This window comes from Xenia sp. Carnegie-2017, unplaced genomic scaffold (assembly GCF_021976095.1).
Source record: "Xenia sp. Carnegie-2017 unplaced genomic scaffold, XeniaSp_v1 HiC_scaffold_16, whole genome shotgun sequence".
NCBI classification, from domain to species: Eukaryota; Metazoa; Cnidaria; class Anthozoa; order Malacalcyonacea; family Xeniidae; genus Xenia; species Xenia sp. Carnegie-2017.
Window position 1 is genome coordinate 1,492,160 of NW_025813469.1, and position 14,466 is coordinate 1,506,625.

Sequence of the window (14,466 nt, forward strand, 5' to 3'; positions counted from 1 at the left end):
GTCCAAATTAATTCAACCACCCCCCGTCCAATGATAAACATCCAATATGGCGTTATAGATTTGGATTTTAGATTTTGTAGTCGAAGTGCATTAAAACTTTGTGAATGGCGCTTAACGCTTGGGTTACAGATCGCCTCCATGATGTGCTCGGTTTCTCCGACAAGCATACTGTCGAATACCTTGTCAGTCTTGGTCAAAGCACGAAAACGTCGGCATTATTTCGTGAAAAACTGCAAGCCTTTTTAGGTCCCTTGAATAGCGATGCAGTCAGCTTTGCCAATGATCTATGGGAGCGAGTTCCTCGCGAAGAGGTTATCATTATCTCAAATTAATATGTTTTGGGTGTACTGTTGCAGAGTCTCCTTTGTTTATATATTTTAGAGTTCTTTGTATTTGTTAAAGATAACTTTGGTTGAGAAGCTTGCATGTTAAAATGTATGTTATTTGTTTATTCATGTCTTGTTTTGCACAGGTTAGAGAGAATCCAAATCGCATACGCGAAAGAGAAATTGTTGCACAACAAAAGAGGAACATGTCATATCAATTGTTGTCTGATGATGACAGTGATGAGGAAGTTGCGTCTACTAAGTCAAAGTTGAATGATCGGAAGTCGGCTAAACGTCGCAAACATTTACGTAGGAAGGCAGACATATCCGAATCGAGTGAGGAAGAGGTAATGGTGACTAAGGAAGCTGAAATTGAATCTGGTGATGAATGGGAGAAAGATGAAAAAGAAAGAATTAAAGATATTCAAGAAAGAGACGAGTTTTCCGCAAGAATGAAAGAGAAAGATAAAGAGAAACAGAGAAATGTCATGGAACGCTCCGATAAAAAGGTCAGATCTCTTGTGAAGATGCTTGCACTGTCATTAATATGGAGGCTTGTTTTATGGTGATGTGTTAATGATATCGTCGAGAGAATTCAGAAATTCGTCTAAGAAAAATTTTATAATCATAGGCTTTTGAAGAAGCAAGGAAAAGATTGAACCTTGATGAAGAAGATAGAAAGAAAATGGTGAGAAGCTGATTTTTTTATAAAAGATGTTTTTTTCAAAGTGGTGAATTATGGATGTCTAGCAAAGTTTCAAATATTTTCAGTTACCAAAGCTTCGAGAGAAATCTAGACGTGACTATGTAAAGAAACGTCAGGTTGATCAACTTGAGATGCTGCAAGATGACATCCAGGACGATGAATATTTGTTTGGGGACTCAAATTTAAGCAAAAGCGAGAAGAAAGAACTGGAATATAAAAAAACAGTTTTGAATTTGGCCAAAGATTACAAAAAAGCTGGAGACTTAGAGAAAGTTGACAGGTTATATGTCAGTTTGACTAAAGGGATATGGCATGATGAAGGGATATGTATGGATTTTGTTGTACATTGGGGGAATCACAGGAGAAAGGGGTGTTTACTTTGATGTGTATTGTGGTTTGACACATTGCTCTCAATTTGAAAGCCATTTGTATCATTTTCATGTTGATTCCTATGTTGATTTTGTAGGTATTCAATGCCAAAAGAGGGAGCAAAACCGTCCAAATATGACGATGAAATTATAATGGAAGAACTTGGTCCTAACTATGAACAAAAACAATGGGAAGAGGAGAAAATTGGACAGGCTAAGATGAAATTTGGTGCAAAAGATGCCAAATCTAAGAACAAGGTTTAATTTTTGCCATCTCTTTTATTATGCACGTCATTGACCTTCTTTCAATTTATCTACTTTTCACTGACATGAAACTATAAAGACGAGAGATTATGATCTAATGGTTGAAGAAGAAGAACAAATTGCTTTTGTGTTAGCCGAAAATGTTCCAGGAACAATAATGGAAAAGGTTTGCATCAACCAATCATGCAGTTAGTATTTATTCTGGTAAAAAAAGTAAAAGTTTCTTTTGCTTGTTTTCAAAAGGAACCAGAATTATCAGAGCATCAAAAAAAGAGAATGACCATTGAGGAGGTATTGATGTCATAATGAAGCAATATTAAACATTAGATGAATTTAAAGAAATGAATGAAAACTTTTTCAATCATAATGCTGTCATACATAGGTGTCTACATGTCAATAGTTTAAACTGTTTATTGTATTTTAGTTATGCAATTTAGTCTTTAAAAATTCGTGGTGTATTGAATTATTGTTCATTTTAGACAAGGAAAAGTTTGCCAATTTACTCATATAGACAAAGTTTACTTGATGCCATCAAAGATCATCAGGTTCGTCGAATTAATATGACTTCGTAAGATGAAAGTTTTTGGTTTTATAGCAATGAAAAAGAAGACATATTTTTGAGTAAAATTATATAATTCAATATGCAGAAAGGATTTATTTCAATGGAAATAGCGTCACATGACGTTTTCCCAAACGCTAGGTTTTGATAATTGAAGGAGAGACAGGTTCAGGAAAAACAACACAAATCCCACAATATCTCTACGAAGATGGCTACACAGCAAAGAAAATGAAGATCGGATGCACTCAACCACGTCGTGTTGCCGCCATGAGCGTAGCTGCTCGCGTGTCTGAAGAGATTGGAAGCAAACTGGGTAATGAGGTAAGTCGGATCAAAAAGTAAAGTTCACCCTCTCCTCCCTGATGTGATTGGCAGAAAACTAGGTCGATGAGGTACGTTAGGTCAATATGAAGGAAAAAGGAAAGTAAAGTCGGACCATCCCCTCCCTCATGTGTTAAAACTGTTTCATATGACTCTCGCCAATTTATTAACGACGAAAGCATTACTGTTGGTTGATATCATATTGATCACTCCAGGTAGGATACAGTATCAGATTTGAAGACTGCTGCTCCGAGCGAACAGTTATTAAGGTACAAATTAAATTAAGGTTTGAATTTAAACATTTTAATATCCTATTTTTTATTTATTTTTCCATTTTACACAAAAGCATTGTTTCACGTTGCAAAACATATTCCCGGCTCTAATGTCAAATGTTATTTTCTCTTTTCAGTATATGACGGATGGTATGCTCTTGAGAGAGTTTCTCAGCGAACCTGATCTTGCAAGTTACAGGTTTGAATTGTTTACTCTCTGTCATTCTCTTTCATCCTTTGTTATCCTTTTTTGTCCTGTGTCATCCCTTGAACATTCGTGCTAACCTGATCTTGCAAGTTACAGGTTTGAATTGTTTACTCTCTGTCATTCTCTTTCATCCTTCGTTATCCTTTTTTGTCCTGTGTCATCCCTTGAACATTTGTGCGAACCTGATCTTGCAAGTTACAGGTTTGAATTGTTTACTCTCTGTCATTCTCTTTCATCCTTCGTCATCCTTTTTTGTCCTGTGTCATCCCTTGAACATTCGTGCTAACCTGATCTCGCAAGTTACAGGTTTGAATTGTTTACTCTCTGTCATTCTCTTTCATCCTTCGTCATCCTTCTTTGTCCTGTGTCATCCCTTGAACATTCGTAATCATCAATTTTTTTACTACAGCGTTATGATCATCGATGAAGCACACGAAAGAACGCTTCATACGGACGTTTTGTTTGGTCTTGTCAAAGATATCGCACGATTTCGACCAAAACTAAAACTTCTCATTTCAAGTGCAACTTTAGATGCTGAAAAGTTTTCTAGCGTACGTAAAGATGATGAAGATAATCTAGAGGCACATTTTTAAATTTGATGCATCTGTATTATGTAAATGATTTCTATAGTGTGATATTCAGTTTGATTTTATAGTTTTTTGATGATGCTCCAATATTTCGAATTCCTGGTCGACGTTTTCCTGTTGATATCTACTACACTAAGGCATGTTGAAAGCTTTTATTCTCCTTTGCTTCGTCTTAAAGCTTTTACTCTTCTTTGCTTTGTTTGCAATTTATCAGTTGTAACTGAATACACAACTCCAGATCAAATTGTTACTTAAGAAGTTCTGTTTCACCAATTACTCTCATTAAAGAGTTTATGAAGACTCACATTTCATATGAAAAGTATGTTTGATTTATATTATCTTGTCCAGGCTCCGGAAGCTGACTATCTTGACGCGGTCGTGGTGAGCGTTCTTCAGATACACCTTACTCAACCCGATGGTGACATTCTGGTGTTTCTAACTGGCCAAGAAGAAATTGAAGCTTCATTTGAAATCTTGACTGAGAGAACGCGTAAACTGGGCTCGAAGATCAAGGAGCTCATCATTTTACCAATATACGCAAATCTACCATCTGATATGCAGGCAAAAATATTCGAGCCCACTCCCCCCGGAGCTAGAAAGGTTTGCGTGTGTTTTCGCATTCATTCTCAGTGATTCTTTTTGCGTAATTTTATTACATTTTTTTGTTCTAGGTAGTCTTAGCGACCAACATTGCCGAAACATCACTGACAATTGATGGCATCATCTACGTCATTGACCCTGGTTTTTGTAAACAAAAAAGTTACAACCCCAGAACTGGTATGGAATCTTTGGTTGTCACTCCAGTATCGAAGGTGAGTCTTGTTGAAATCCTCTTGCATTTAATACATGCCTGAATGCTATTCTCTCCTCAGGCTTCAGCCAATCAGCGAGCGGGACGTGCAGGTCGTGTGGCAGCTGGAAAGTGCTTTCGACTCTATACGGCCTGGGCTTACAAAAACGAACTGGAAGAAAATACAATACCCGAGGTTTGTACATGCTTGTATAATTTGTACTTTTAATTTGAGAGTTTGTGTGTGAATGTAAGTCGTACAAGTTTATCTGCAGATTCAAAGAACAAATCTTGGAAATGTTGTGTTGTTGCTGAAAAGTCTTGGAATCAATGATCTCATTCATTTTGATTTTATGGATCCGCCTCCAGCAGAGACTTTGATTTTAGCTTTGGAACAACTGTATGCATTGGGAGCGCTCAATCATCATGGTGAACTGACCAAGGTATCAAAATTATTCCCACCCAATAGTTTGCAATTCTCGCATCAATTTAACTTAGATTCATCCCTTTCCTTTGTCTATAACCGTCATTACTTTTCTACTGTTTGAAACTTACAAAGATGAAATTGCTGTAATGTATTTCACGAAAAATAATTTTCAATTCCACTTCGACGTGAACTTTAACTTTTTAGACATCCGCCTCATCACATAGTTTGATGAAAATAGCTCTGAAAATGACTTTTTTTATTTTATGTTTTGATTTCGATCGCCAGTATTCTCCTGGAAAGGAGTACATACCGCTTTTTTATAATTCTGTTGTTGAACATATTTTGTAGCTTGGTCGACGGATGGCGGAGTTCCCTGTTGATCCAATGATGTCGAAAGCTCTGATTGCATCCGAAAAGTATGTCGATAATTTTGTCAAAAGAACTATCATGTATTTGTAGAAATGTACTTTGCATTTGGGATATTTGTTACAGATACAAATGCACTGAACAAATACTCACAATTGCTTCCATGCTATCCGTGAATAACGCAATATTTTATCGACCGAAAGACAAAGCGGTTCACGCCGATAATGCCCGAAAGAATTTCTTCCGCCCGGGGGGTGATCACCTTACTTTACTCAATGTTTACGAACAATGGGCAGAGACAGATTACTCGACACAATGGTGTTTCGAAAATTTCATTCAACATCGCTCTATGAAACGTGCAAGAGATGTTCGAGATCAGTTGGAAGGTCTAATGGAGCGCGTTGAAATTGAAATCACTTCAAATCCTCACGACTCTAGTGCCATAAGAAAGGTTGGGAGGTTTCTGTTATTGTCTTACGACACTTCTCTTTGGCGTCGATAATATTTTTGTTGAGATACTGCACACACATACATGCAAATTTATTATGTAACTCCTTCTCTCATTTTCATTACTATTTTAGGCATACACAGCAGGATTTTTTTATCACACTGCTCGACTTGGAAAAGGTGGTCAATACAGAACGGTGAAGCACCAACAGGTGATGACGTCACCGGAATAACCCTTCACTTGTCTCTCACCATTAGTTTCTTGTGTTGTGAGATGCCATCATAAATAGTGGAAACCTCAAGATGCAATAATATTTATATATGGTGGATATACTTGTCCAATAACAACATAAAATTTCTCTTACGTAGTTTTGATCTCGGCAAATGTGCAAACAATGAAACATGTTGATCGCAGTTTCTAGTAATTTCTTCACAGTTTCTAGTAATTTTTTTCACAGTTTCTAGTAATTTTCTTCACAGTTTCTAGTAATTTTTTTCGCAATTTCTAGTAATTTTTTCACGTCTTTTTTTCAGACGGTTATGATCCATCCTAACAGCAGTTTATTTGAAGATAAACCGCGTTGGTTGATTTATCATGAATTGGTTTTTACGACAAAAGAATTCATGAGACAGGTTTGTTCTTTTCCCCTTTGTCTTCACTTTTACTAAAAATGTTGAATTTACCGCTCTTTGACTTTGTTGAATGAACTGATTACTTAAGTACCTGTAACGGCATAATCTGTTGCTTTTTAGGTATTTGAAATTGAAAACTCGTGGTTGCTGGAAGTTGCGCCGCACTATTATAAAGCAAAAGAGATAGAGGACAGTACTAGCCATAAAATGCCCAAGAAAGTTGGAGCTACAAGAGAGGAGCTGAAGACGTGACAACACAATGAAATTTTGAGCTTGAAAGCTCGCATTTGAAGACAACGGCAAACAACAGATTGAACAGAATTAGCTGCAAAAATTATATTTTATTCTCAAATAACAATGGTATTTTAGCAGTTCTTAATATCTGCATTGCTTTCCCCCTTCTTTTTTAATAAAGTGAACCTTATGTTTTCTCGTTTACCTCACGAAACTGAAGCCAAACTCTAGATTATCGTGATATAGTGGTGGACTGTTACTTGATTCTGACTAATTTCTTACAACTTAGTATGCCCCAATCTCCCAACAGCCCAACACACAGCCAGGTGCCAAAGTCAAAATGGCACGTGTTGTGTTGTCAAAAGATGAGAAGATCTTCATAAAGAATGGTGTTTTTGATGACTTTCGACTGGATGGAAGAGAAAGAAAAGATTATAGATATTTTGAAATAGAAACGGACGTCGTTTCCAACACGAGTGGGTCAGCAAGACTTCGATTGGTAATTTGTTTGAGTTCACGTTTTGTGTATTTTGTATCCTTCACTGGCTTTAGTTTTGTACGTAATGCCATTTATAGTCTAAAACAGACATTCTTGTTGGAGTAAAAGCTGAAATTGGAGAGCCTGTGTTTGGATTTCCAGATTATGGAAGAATCGAGTTTCTTGTAAACTGGTATCATGCGTTTAAGTTTTGTTTGATGATTATGAATTTATCAGGAGTACGAAAGAGAATTATGTAATTATTTTCTATTTAGCTCGGCAAATGCGTCTCCCAAATTTGAAGGTCGTGGTGGGGAAGAATTGTCGTCAGAATTAAGTAGAATATTGGACAAAGCATTTAGTAACAAGTCGGCAATTGATCTCAAATCACTGTCTATTGTATCTGGACAACAATGTTGGGTTTTATACGTCGATGCTTTGGTATGAAACTGGTTTGTTTACTGAATAATCACAATTTAATTCCAGTGTAACTGACCTAGGTGTTTTGATTTTTTTAAGGTTTTGGAATGTGGTGGAAATCTCTTTGATTCTTTATCAATTGCAGTCAAGGCTGCATTACATAACACAAGGTTGGTTAGTATGAAGAAAAAGGCATGGTAATGATAATTTCAGGGCATTAATTCACAATTTTTTTCAATCAGGATTCCTAATGTCACAGTGAATGTTGAAGAAGGAATGAATGAGCTAGAAATTTCTGATGATCCTTATGACTTTAGTCGTATTGATATCAAGAATGTGCCTGTATTTGTAACTTTAAATAAGGTATACATTACGATAAATGGACTATCTAATGCTACTCCAGTGTGGACCCATTTGATTATAGCATGATTTTTGATAGTAGAAGAAAGATCATAAAAGTTTCCATATTTCTTTCTCTCTTGGTTTGTTTGCTTTAAGATTGAACATGAATTTGTGGTCGATGCTTGTATGGAGGAAGAGTTTTGTACGGATGGTCAAATACTGGTCGCAATAAATGGTGATGGTAATATCTCTGGCATACAGAGATTGGGTTCTAGTGCAGTTGAACCTGAGCTCTTGGCTGAAATGTTGGAGGTATACATTTTGCTTAACAAGCTTTGTCATTTCATGCTTTTATTAGCTCTATTCGACATGCTTGTAATTCAGGTGGCTGTAGAATTGGAAAATCATTAAATAATCAACTGTGCCAAGCTCTTAAGTTTGAAGAACAGGATAGTACAAGGGAGAAAGTTGGTTTTGTACCAGCAGCTGAATATACCAGTAAAGTATGCCAATAAGAGGGTTACAATTTGTTGATACGATCTGGGAATTCCCCATCATGGGGATCGCCGAACAACGCAGATGGTTCCCAGTCCTCTCAAGATGAAATTGATCAAACAAGATGGCGGAAAAATTTGAAATAAGTTCTGTAATTCATATTTTTGTGTAAATATGCTATCTCATAATGGTATTAATATATTTATTTTATTCTTACTTCATACCCTTATGCCATCAAATTTTGTGCTTACCATCTCTAATCGCGATATATCATCGTTAAGGTATTTATAAAAAAAACATAAGTTCATTGTCATTGTACAAACTACGTGTGACGTGTTTGTGTGCGTCGGTAGCTTTCCATATTGTTTTTAGGGAGAAAGTAGTATCTATGTTCTACCATAGTTATAATGGCTACATGAAGTATGCATATCCTTATGATGAACTGAAACCTCTGACTTGCACTGGTCATGACACATGGGGCAGGTAACTCTTAAATAACTGTATTTTCAATTAAAGGTTTAAAGCCACTGAAAAACATACCAAGAGATGTGCCTCTGTGATTGATGTATCTGTTTTTATTATTAGCTATTCCTTGACTTTAATAGATGCCCTTGATACCTTACTGGTAAGAAATTAATAAATACTTATGATAAATACTGAGCTGTAAGTAGTATCATGAATTATTGATGATAGCAAAATGTTTGATGTGCATAAATCTTCTTAATCTATTTAGGTTATTGGAAACCAAACTGAATTTGTACGAGTTGCAAGCGCTCTTGTCAAAACTCTAGATTTTGATAGAGACATCAATGTTTCTGTTTTCGAGACAAATATAAGAGGTACTGCAAAAATGAAAGTAAATCTCGTGTATAAACAATATGACACTACAGTTCAATAGTTTGCTGTAGTAGTGTTTTCTCATGTAGTGGTTGGTGGTCTATTGTCTGCCCATCTTCTATCAGGAAGAGTTGGTTTTCAACTTGATGATAACTGGCCATGTGATGGTCCATTGTTGAATTTAGCTTTTGATGTTGCTGAGCGCCTTCTTCCTGGTTTGTGGGAAAAAATTTCAAGCAAAGTTATAAAATAGTGATTTTGTTTTGTCTCAATGGTGATTGTTTATATTCTGAATTTTTACATGTTTGTAAATGTAGATCGTCCAGGTTGGTATAGTTCTGAGAAGGACTGTTTTTGTTGTTCTTGACTGACAATTGGCAACCTTAGCGGTAGTCATCTTCAGAGTCAAATGAGGAGTAAATGTCAGGTTAGCCGTATTTGTTAGATGTCTACTCCTCATTTGACTCTGAAGATGACTACCGCTAAGGTTGTCAAACGTTAGTCAACAACAACAAAACAGTTCTTTCAGGACTATAGCAATCTGGATGATATACATTTACAAACATGTAAGAATACTCCCGGGTTCAAACCATTTACTTTATTCTGAATTTTAGCTTTTGATACAAACACTGGTATGCCATATGGTACTGTCAATTTGCGTTACGGTGTGCCTGAGGGTGAAACATCCATCACTTGTACAGCCGGCGTTGGAACCTTTATTTTAGAATTTGGAACTTTGTCTAGATTGACAGGTGTGCATCACTTTGAGTGACAGAGGTGTGAAGAGATGTGTTACTGTCCAAACTAGAATATTCACCTGTTTTTAGGTGATCAAAGGTTTGAAGATGCAGCTTTAAGGGCTCTAAATGGACTCTGGAAAGCAAAGTCAGATTTAGGCCTGGTGAATATATCATGATTATTGATATGTCAAAACACACAATTTTCTTGCTGAGTTTAAACATGAGCAAATTGGTTTAAGGTTGGAAACCATATTGATGTTCAGACATCCAAATGGACAGCTCAAGATAGTGGAATAGGTCCGGGGATAGATTCATATTTTGAATATCTTCTCAAAGGTGCTATTCTATTCGATTCACCGTGGCTTTTGGAAATGTTTAGAGGTAGTCCTACATTATATGTGATTCTTTTTTCCTACGTTTGGTGAAAGGTTATATTACAACTTGTCAATATATTGCATTTGCTTTTTAGAACTGTATAAAAGCATTGTGGTTTATAACAAGGTGGATGACTGGTACATTTGGTCAAATATGTTTAAGGGAAAGTATTCAATGACAACATTTCACTCTCTTGATGCATATTGGCCAGGTTTGCAGGTATAGTTGAACTTATTAATAGCTCATTTCATGTCTCAAGTAAATGGTTTGAACAGCATTGTGGTTTATAAGAAGGAGGTTGGATGATTGGTATATCTTGAGTCTAATGAAGATATGAAGATTTAAGGAAGATGAATAAGGTTTCAAGTGACAACAGTCCTTTCACTATCTCTTGTATTCTCAAAATGACTCTGAAGATGACTTTAAGGTTGTATAGTACAACTTACTATACCAACCTAGCATTTACAAACATAGTTCATGTCTCTGTGGTCAGCATCATTTATATATCCTAGACACTTCATGGAGATGTTGCAAATGCATCCAGAACATTAAAAAACTATTATAGTGTATGGAGAAAGTTTGGTTTTACACCAGAGTTCCTTCAAATTGCACATGGTTTACCAATTAAAGGAAGGGAGTCATATCCACTACGTCCAGGTAGTAAAATGTAAAAACCTTTTACACTTTCATTTATGTTTATGGATGAAGAATGGTTGAATCCTATGGTATATTCTCCTTAAGAATTGATTGAAAGTACAATGTATCTATACCAAGCTACAAAAGATCCATATTTTCTCGAAATGGGTAGAGAAATTTTACATTCAATTGAAACATCTTGTAAGACAAAGTGTGGATATGCAACGGTAAGGCTTTTAGCATCATTTGCAATTTCTCAATAGTTTAAACTATGGAATTGCTGAGTATCTACCAGGTATGAGTTTAGAGTGTGTTAGTTTCTTCACTTTAATGATAGCTACTTGTAAATTGATGTTTCATTCTTATTAGGTAAAGAATATTATCACTCATGAACTAGATGACAAAATGGAATCATTCTTCTTGGCAGAAACAACCAAGTATCTTTATTTACTCTTTGATGCAAACAATTTTCTTCATGGTGAGTCAGACCCAGCAGACAATGACCTTAAGTGCAAGATGCACTCTCAGGGTTATATATTCAACACAGAAGCACACCCTATTGATATTGGTGCACTAAAATGTTGTCATACAAAAAGAATAAAAGAATTTGAAACAAAAGTGACACCATTGCCTCTCACATGCAAGACTCGTAACTTTGATGCTAGGCTATCATTTGGAGAAAATTTTATTGAAGACTAATAAACAATAGTTGCTTTCAGGTTTAGTACAAGCTGTAAAGGAAAGATGGATGTAAGAATTCTTTTGTAGGGTTTTTTTTGTAGTTCATTACATACAAGGTATTGAGACAAACATGCTACATAAATAGTTTAATAACTCTTTAAAAACCAGTGTTACTTACAACATGTAAAACATTTTTCAAACAAAACATTTTTTAATCTAAATATTAAGGTTTGTAGATTACATCAATCACGATCATGTGGTATTCTTGTAATTACATTACATATCTTTTTACATAAAACATCACTTGAGGCGCAAACAACTTCTCTGGCCATTATGTCTAGCTCTTCACCTGCAATAAAATTTTATGCACTTGGAAAGGAAAGAAGTACAGGCCATGTTTAAGTAACCTAGGTTATACCTGTAGCTCCTAAGACTGAACCACCTGCTTCTTTCAGTATTACAATACCAGCTGCAACATCCCAACAATGAATTCCAAATTCATAATATGCATTAGCTCGTCCACATGCCACGTAACACATGTTAAGTGCAGCTGAACCCAAAGCACGAACCCTGAAGACAATCATTTAAAAGAAAAATTCAACTATGTCAATAATGATTTATGTCAGGTAGCACAAACACTACACACCCTCTGGCCAAGTGAGGCTCCATGATTAATTTCCTTAAATTTTCAAGTACCGAAGAAATACGCTGTTCATTTCTGTCAGCACCTGTTTCTGTGATCAGTAATGCCTGATTAAGTTCTGAAATTGAGATATTATGGCATGACATAATAGTTGGAAAATAAATCATTATCTGGTAAAATTGAATAGAACTGTTTTTATAACCTGTGACATCATTGGGTACATTTATCGATGCATCATTACATGTAGCCCCTTGTCCAGTAATTGCTGAAAACATCTCATCCAATATCGGATTATAGATCACACCAATTACAAGCTATTTCATATGACAATAAACCAAATATAAATGTAATTTCATTTATAATAAATAGTTTTGTGGTTTTGGTAGGAAACGTTCATTTTGTTGAAAATTTTACCTCCTTGTTAATGGCCAATGCAATTGATATTGCAACAAATGGAAACCTAAATTTTTACGAATAAAGTTGTAATCACATGATTTATACTAGGGAGTCGCATAAGATCTGCTAAATGGGAGCATGTCAGAAATATGATGCAAGAGATGAGTTGGATTTTTTACATTTTGCTAGCAGGCAGATGTATCCCAAGGAAGGTTATAAATTGTTGCGAGTGTTGTCTACTAAAAGCACTCAACAAAATCTGCCTGCCAGTGTTTGTAAACAATACAACTCTTTAAAACTATGAGAAAGAGCAAATATTGTAAACTGCAAACATAGGTTTCATAGCATTTGTCTCAACTTAGGTGTATTTATGTTGCATATATATAGTCCCCTTTACTCCCATAGTCTAAATTGAAAAGTTATAGATATACTTTTGAATGAAATTTGTAGTTCCATCAATTGGATCAATTATCCAGGTAGGATTGTCAGTTAGGTCACATTTTTGTCCATAAGCAACTGATTCTTCACCTATAAAACTTTAAAACATTACATCAGTTCCATACAACGTTATCCCAACTATTAACAACAAACCACAGTCAGCGAGTCACACCTGTGAGAGGGAAATTTTTCTTTGAAATGATTAAAAATCAGTGTCTCAGTTTCCTGGTCGGTCTTTGTGACAAGATCTGTCTTATGCTCCTTAGTCTCGAAGCTTTTGTCCTCATAAAAGGCGTTACGAACGAGCTATTTATTACATAAAGGCGGTTTTACTATGCAGCATGTACCTGAACAGTTAAAAAGTTATGTTTTACTGATGCTTACATTTCCTGCTTTTCTAGCTATATTTACGGCCTCTTCATGATAAAGCTTCAAATCATGTTTTTCGTCCAGCTTAATTTTTTTGGGTTCTGCAGCCATATCAAATATTGGTACTATTAATGACTATCAATTGTTTACCAAATTACCATGCCACAAATGGGAAATCTTTGTATAATGTCATTCTCACCCCCTCACATGCATATTGGTTGCAGAAAATGGCGGACGAATTGAATCGAGGAAAATGATGTAATTTTTTTTTGGTCAAATTTAACGATTTACCAGTTAAATATCGTAAAAGATGGTTCAAATACTTGTAAAATTGTAAGTGTTGATTTTGGATTTTTACATCTGTAAGATTGCTGAACCTTATTTTATACACTAATCACTATATAAAAGTTTTTGTTAGTGTACTAATATGATAGATACCATATTTTATCTAAATTATCTTTTTATAGTGAACCTGCAGAGAAAGACTGGATTGTAATTGAACTGCAAGGTGTGTTGGAGAGCAACAAGAGTGGTGGATATAATGGGTTACCTATCGGAGACCTTCATTTTGATGAAAAGGTAATATATTGCACTGAAGTATAGTTCAAGAAAACTTGAAAACAAAATTTTTGCTTAGGGACAGCCATTGCTAATCATTGGCCATCATTTATTGAGTGGCAAGGTAGTTACTCTTGAGAAACCATTTGCCGTGTTAAAAAAAACGAAAATCATCCAAGAAGAGGGATGCCAACCAACAACTGAATATATTGTTCAAGCCCTAATAAGGAAGAAGATTATTTTCAAGACGAGACCAAAGCCAATCATTGTAAAGAAAAAGAAGAGTAGAAAATAAATAGTTGTGCTGGATTTGATTGCTTTTCATAGACAAATGCAAAACTTATTAAGTATAATCTGATGCCTTGGCTTTACATTCCATCTGAAAGGGGCCACTTCATGAGTTAGCCATACCACAACACCAATTGAAATCTTTTGATTTGAAATCATTTGAAATGAAATCTTTGAAAAATGGTGCACTTTATAGGCAATAGACAAATTCCATTTTCCTCAACCAAACAAAACAAACTTTAAATAAACTTGGAAAGAGTCT

The 14,466-nt window shown here is 35.4% G+C and overlaps 5 protein-coding genes across 5 annotated transcripts; 4 read left to right on the top strand and 1 right to left on the bottom strand.

Annotated features, from left to right (window-relative positions):
- The first annotated feature begins 45 nt into the window (after positions 1-45).
- Positions 46-6,722, top strand: LOC124436221 (pre-mRNA-splicing factor ATP-dependent RNA helicase DHX16-like). Its single transcript, XM_046986165.1, has 22 exons — positions 46-311; positions 473-835; positions 958-1,014; positions 1,098-1,312; positions 1,499-1,658; positions 1,744-1,830; positions 1,908-1,955; positions 2,144-2,209; positions 2,365-2,544; positions 2,760-2,813; positions 2,954-3,015; positions 3,434-3,575; positions 3,680-3,748; positions 3,960-4,211; positions 4,283-4,423; positions 4,484-4,597; positions 4,677-4,844; positions 5,177-5,244; positions 5,321-5,645; positions 5,776-5,853; positions 6,176-6,274; positions 6,395-6,722. Exons 1-22 carry the CDS (start codon positions 105-107, stop codon positions 6,524-6,526), a joined length of 3,087 nt encoding a protein of 1,028 aa, XP_046842121.1. The 5' UTR covers positions 46-104; the 3' UTR covers positions 6,527-6,722.
- An 84-nt stretch (positions 6,723-6,806) lies between these two features.
- Positions 6,807-8,482, top strand: LOC124436226 (exosome complex component RRP42-like). Its single transcript, XM_046986169.1, has 7 exons — positions 6,807-7,007; positions 7,085-7,179; positions 7,262-7,427; positions 7,506-7,576; positions 7,649-7,769; positions 7,905-8,060; positions 8,133-8,482. The coding sequence occupies exons 1-7, from the start codon at positions 6,849-6,851 to the stop codon at positions 8,157-8,159; spliced, it is 795 nt and encodes a 264-aa protein (XP_046842125.1). The 5' UTR covers positions 6,807-6,848; the 3' UTR covers positions 8,160-8,482.
- LOC124436224 (ER degradation-enhancing alpha-mannosidase-like protein 2) lies at positions 8,366-11,828 on the top strand. Its single transcript, XM_046986167.1, has 12 exons — positions 8,366-8,524; positions 8,616-8,726; positions 8,829-8,868; positions 8,977-9,082; positions 9,170-9,295; positions 9,695-9,832; positions 9,908-9,981; positions 10,060-10,201; positions 10,290-10,414; positions 10,708-10,852; positions 10,937-11,058; positions 11,201-11,828. Exons 1-12 carry the CDS (start codon positions 8,418-8,420, stop codon positions 11,528-11,530), a joined length of 1,566 nt encoding a protein of 521 aa, XP_046842123.1. The 5' UTR covers positions 8,366-8,417; the 3' UTR covers positions 11,531-11,828.
- Positions 11,644-13,567, bottom strand: LOC124436225 (inositol monophosphatase 1-like). The gene is made up of 8 exons (XM_046986168.1): positions 13,374-13,567; positions 13,162-13,295; positions 12,983-13,087; positions 12,570-12,615; positions 12,358-12,469; positions 12,159-12,273; positions 11,931-12,082; positions 11,644-11,861 (listed from the first exon to the last, which is right to left on the bottom strand). The coding sequence occupies exons 1-8, from the start codon at positions 13,467-13,469 to the stop codon at positions 11,755-11,757; spliced, it is 867 nt and encodes a 288-aa protein (XP_046842124.1). The 5' UTR covers positions 13,470-13,567; the 3' UTR covers positions 11,644-11,754.
- LOC124436227 (chromosome transmission fidelity protein 8 homolog) lies at positions 13,563-14,397 on the top strand. The gene is made up of 3 exons (XM_046986171.1): positions 13,563-13,691; positions 13,826-13,937; positions 13,996-14,397. The coding sequence occupies exons 1-3, from the start codon at positions 13,669-13,671 to the stop codon at positions 14,209-14,211; spliced, it is 351 nt and encodes a 116-aa protein (XP_046842127.1). The 5' UTR covers positions 13,563-13,668; the 3' UTR covers positions 14,212-14,397.
- The last annotated feature ends 69 nt before the right edge of the window (positions 14,398-14,466 follow it).

Bases quoted from the DNA above. Each gene is read 5' to 3' on its own strand.
- LOC124436226 (XM_046986169.1), top strand. From the start codon at position 6,849: ATGGCACGTGTTGTGTTGTCAAAAGATGAGAAGATCTTCATAAAGAAT. The intron at 7,008-7,084 runs GTAATTTGTTTG...TGCCATTTATAG, and splicing joins GGTCAGCAAGACTTCGATTG to TCTAAAACAGACATTCTTGT. The intron at 7,577-7,648 runs GTTGGTTAGTAT...TTTTTCAATCAG, and splicing joins GCTGCATTACATAACACAAG to GATTCCTAATGTCACAGTGA.
- LOC124436221 (XM_046986165.1), top strand. From the start codon at position 105: ATGGCGCTTAACGCTTGGGTTACAGATCGCCTCCATGATGTGCTCGGT. The intron at 3,016-3,433 runs GTTTGAATTGTT...TTTTTACTACAG, and splicing joins CCTGATCTTGCAAGTTACAG to CGTTATGATCATCGATGAAG. The intron at 3,749-3,959 runs GCATGTTGAAAG...TATCTTGTCCAG, and splicing joins TTGATATCTACTACACTAAG to GCTCCGGAAGCTGACTATCT.
- LOC124436227 (XM_046986171.1), top strand. From the start codon at position 13,669: ATGGTTCAAATACTTGTAAAATT. The intron at 13,692-13,825 runs GTAAGTGTTGAT...ATCTTTTTATAG, and splicing joins GTTCAAATACTTGTAAAATT to TGAACCTGCAGAGAAAGACT. The intron at 13,938-13,995 runs GTAATATATTGC...ATTTTTGCTTAG, and splicing joins ACCTTCATTTTGATGAAAAG to GGACAGCCATTGCTAATCAT.
- LOC124436225 (XM_046986168.1), bottom strand. From the start codon at position 13,469: ATGGCTGCAGAACCCAAAAAAATTAAGCTGGACGAAAAACATGATTTG. The intron at 13,088-13,161 runs GTGTGACTCGCT...AATGTTTTAAAG, and splicing joins GAAAAATTTCCCTCTCACAG to TTTTATAGGTGAAGAATCAG. The intron at 12,470-12,569 runs GTAAAATTTTCA...CATATGAAATAG, and splicing joins CATTGGCCATTAACAAGGAG to CTTGTAATTGGTGTGATCTA.
- LOC124436224 (XM_046986167.1), top strand. From the start codon at position 8,418: ATGCTATCTCATAATGGTATTAATATATTTATTTTATTCTTACTTCAT. The intron at 10,415-10,707 runs GTATAGTTGAAC...TATATATCCTAG, and splicing joins CATATTGGCCAGGTTTGCAG to ACACTTCATGGAGATGTTGC. The intron at 10,853-10,936 runs GTAGTAAAATGT...ATTCTCCTTAAG, and splicing joins GTCATATCCACTACGTCCAG to AATTGATTGAAAGTACAATG.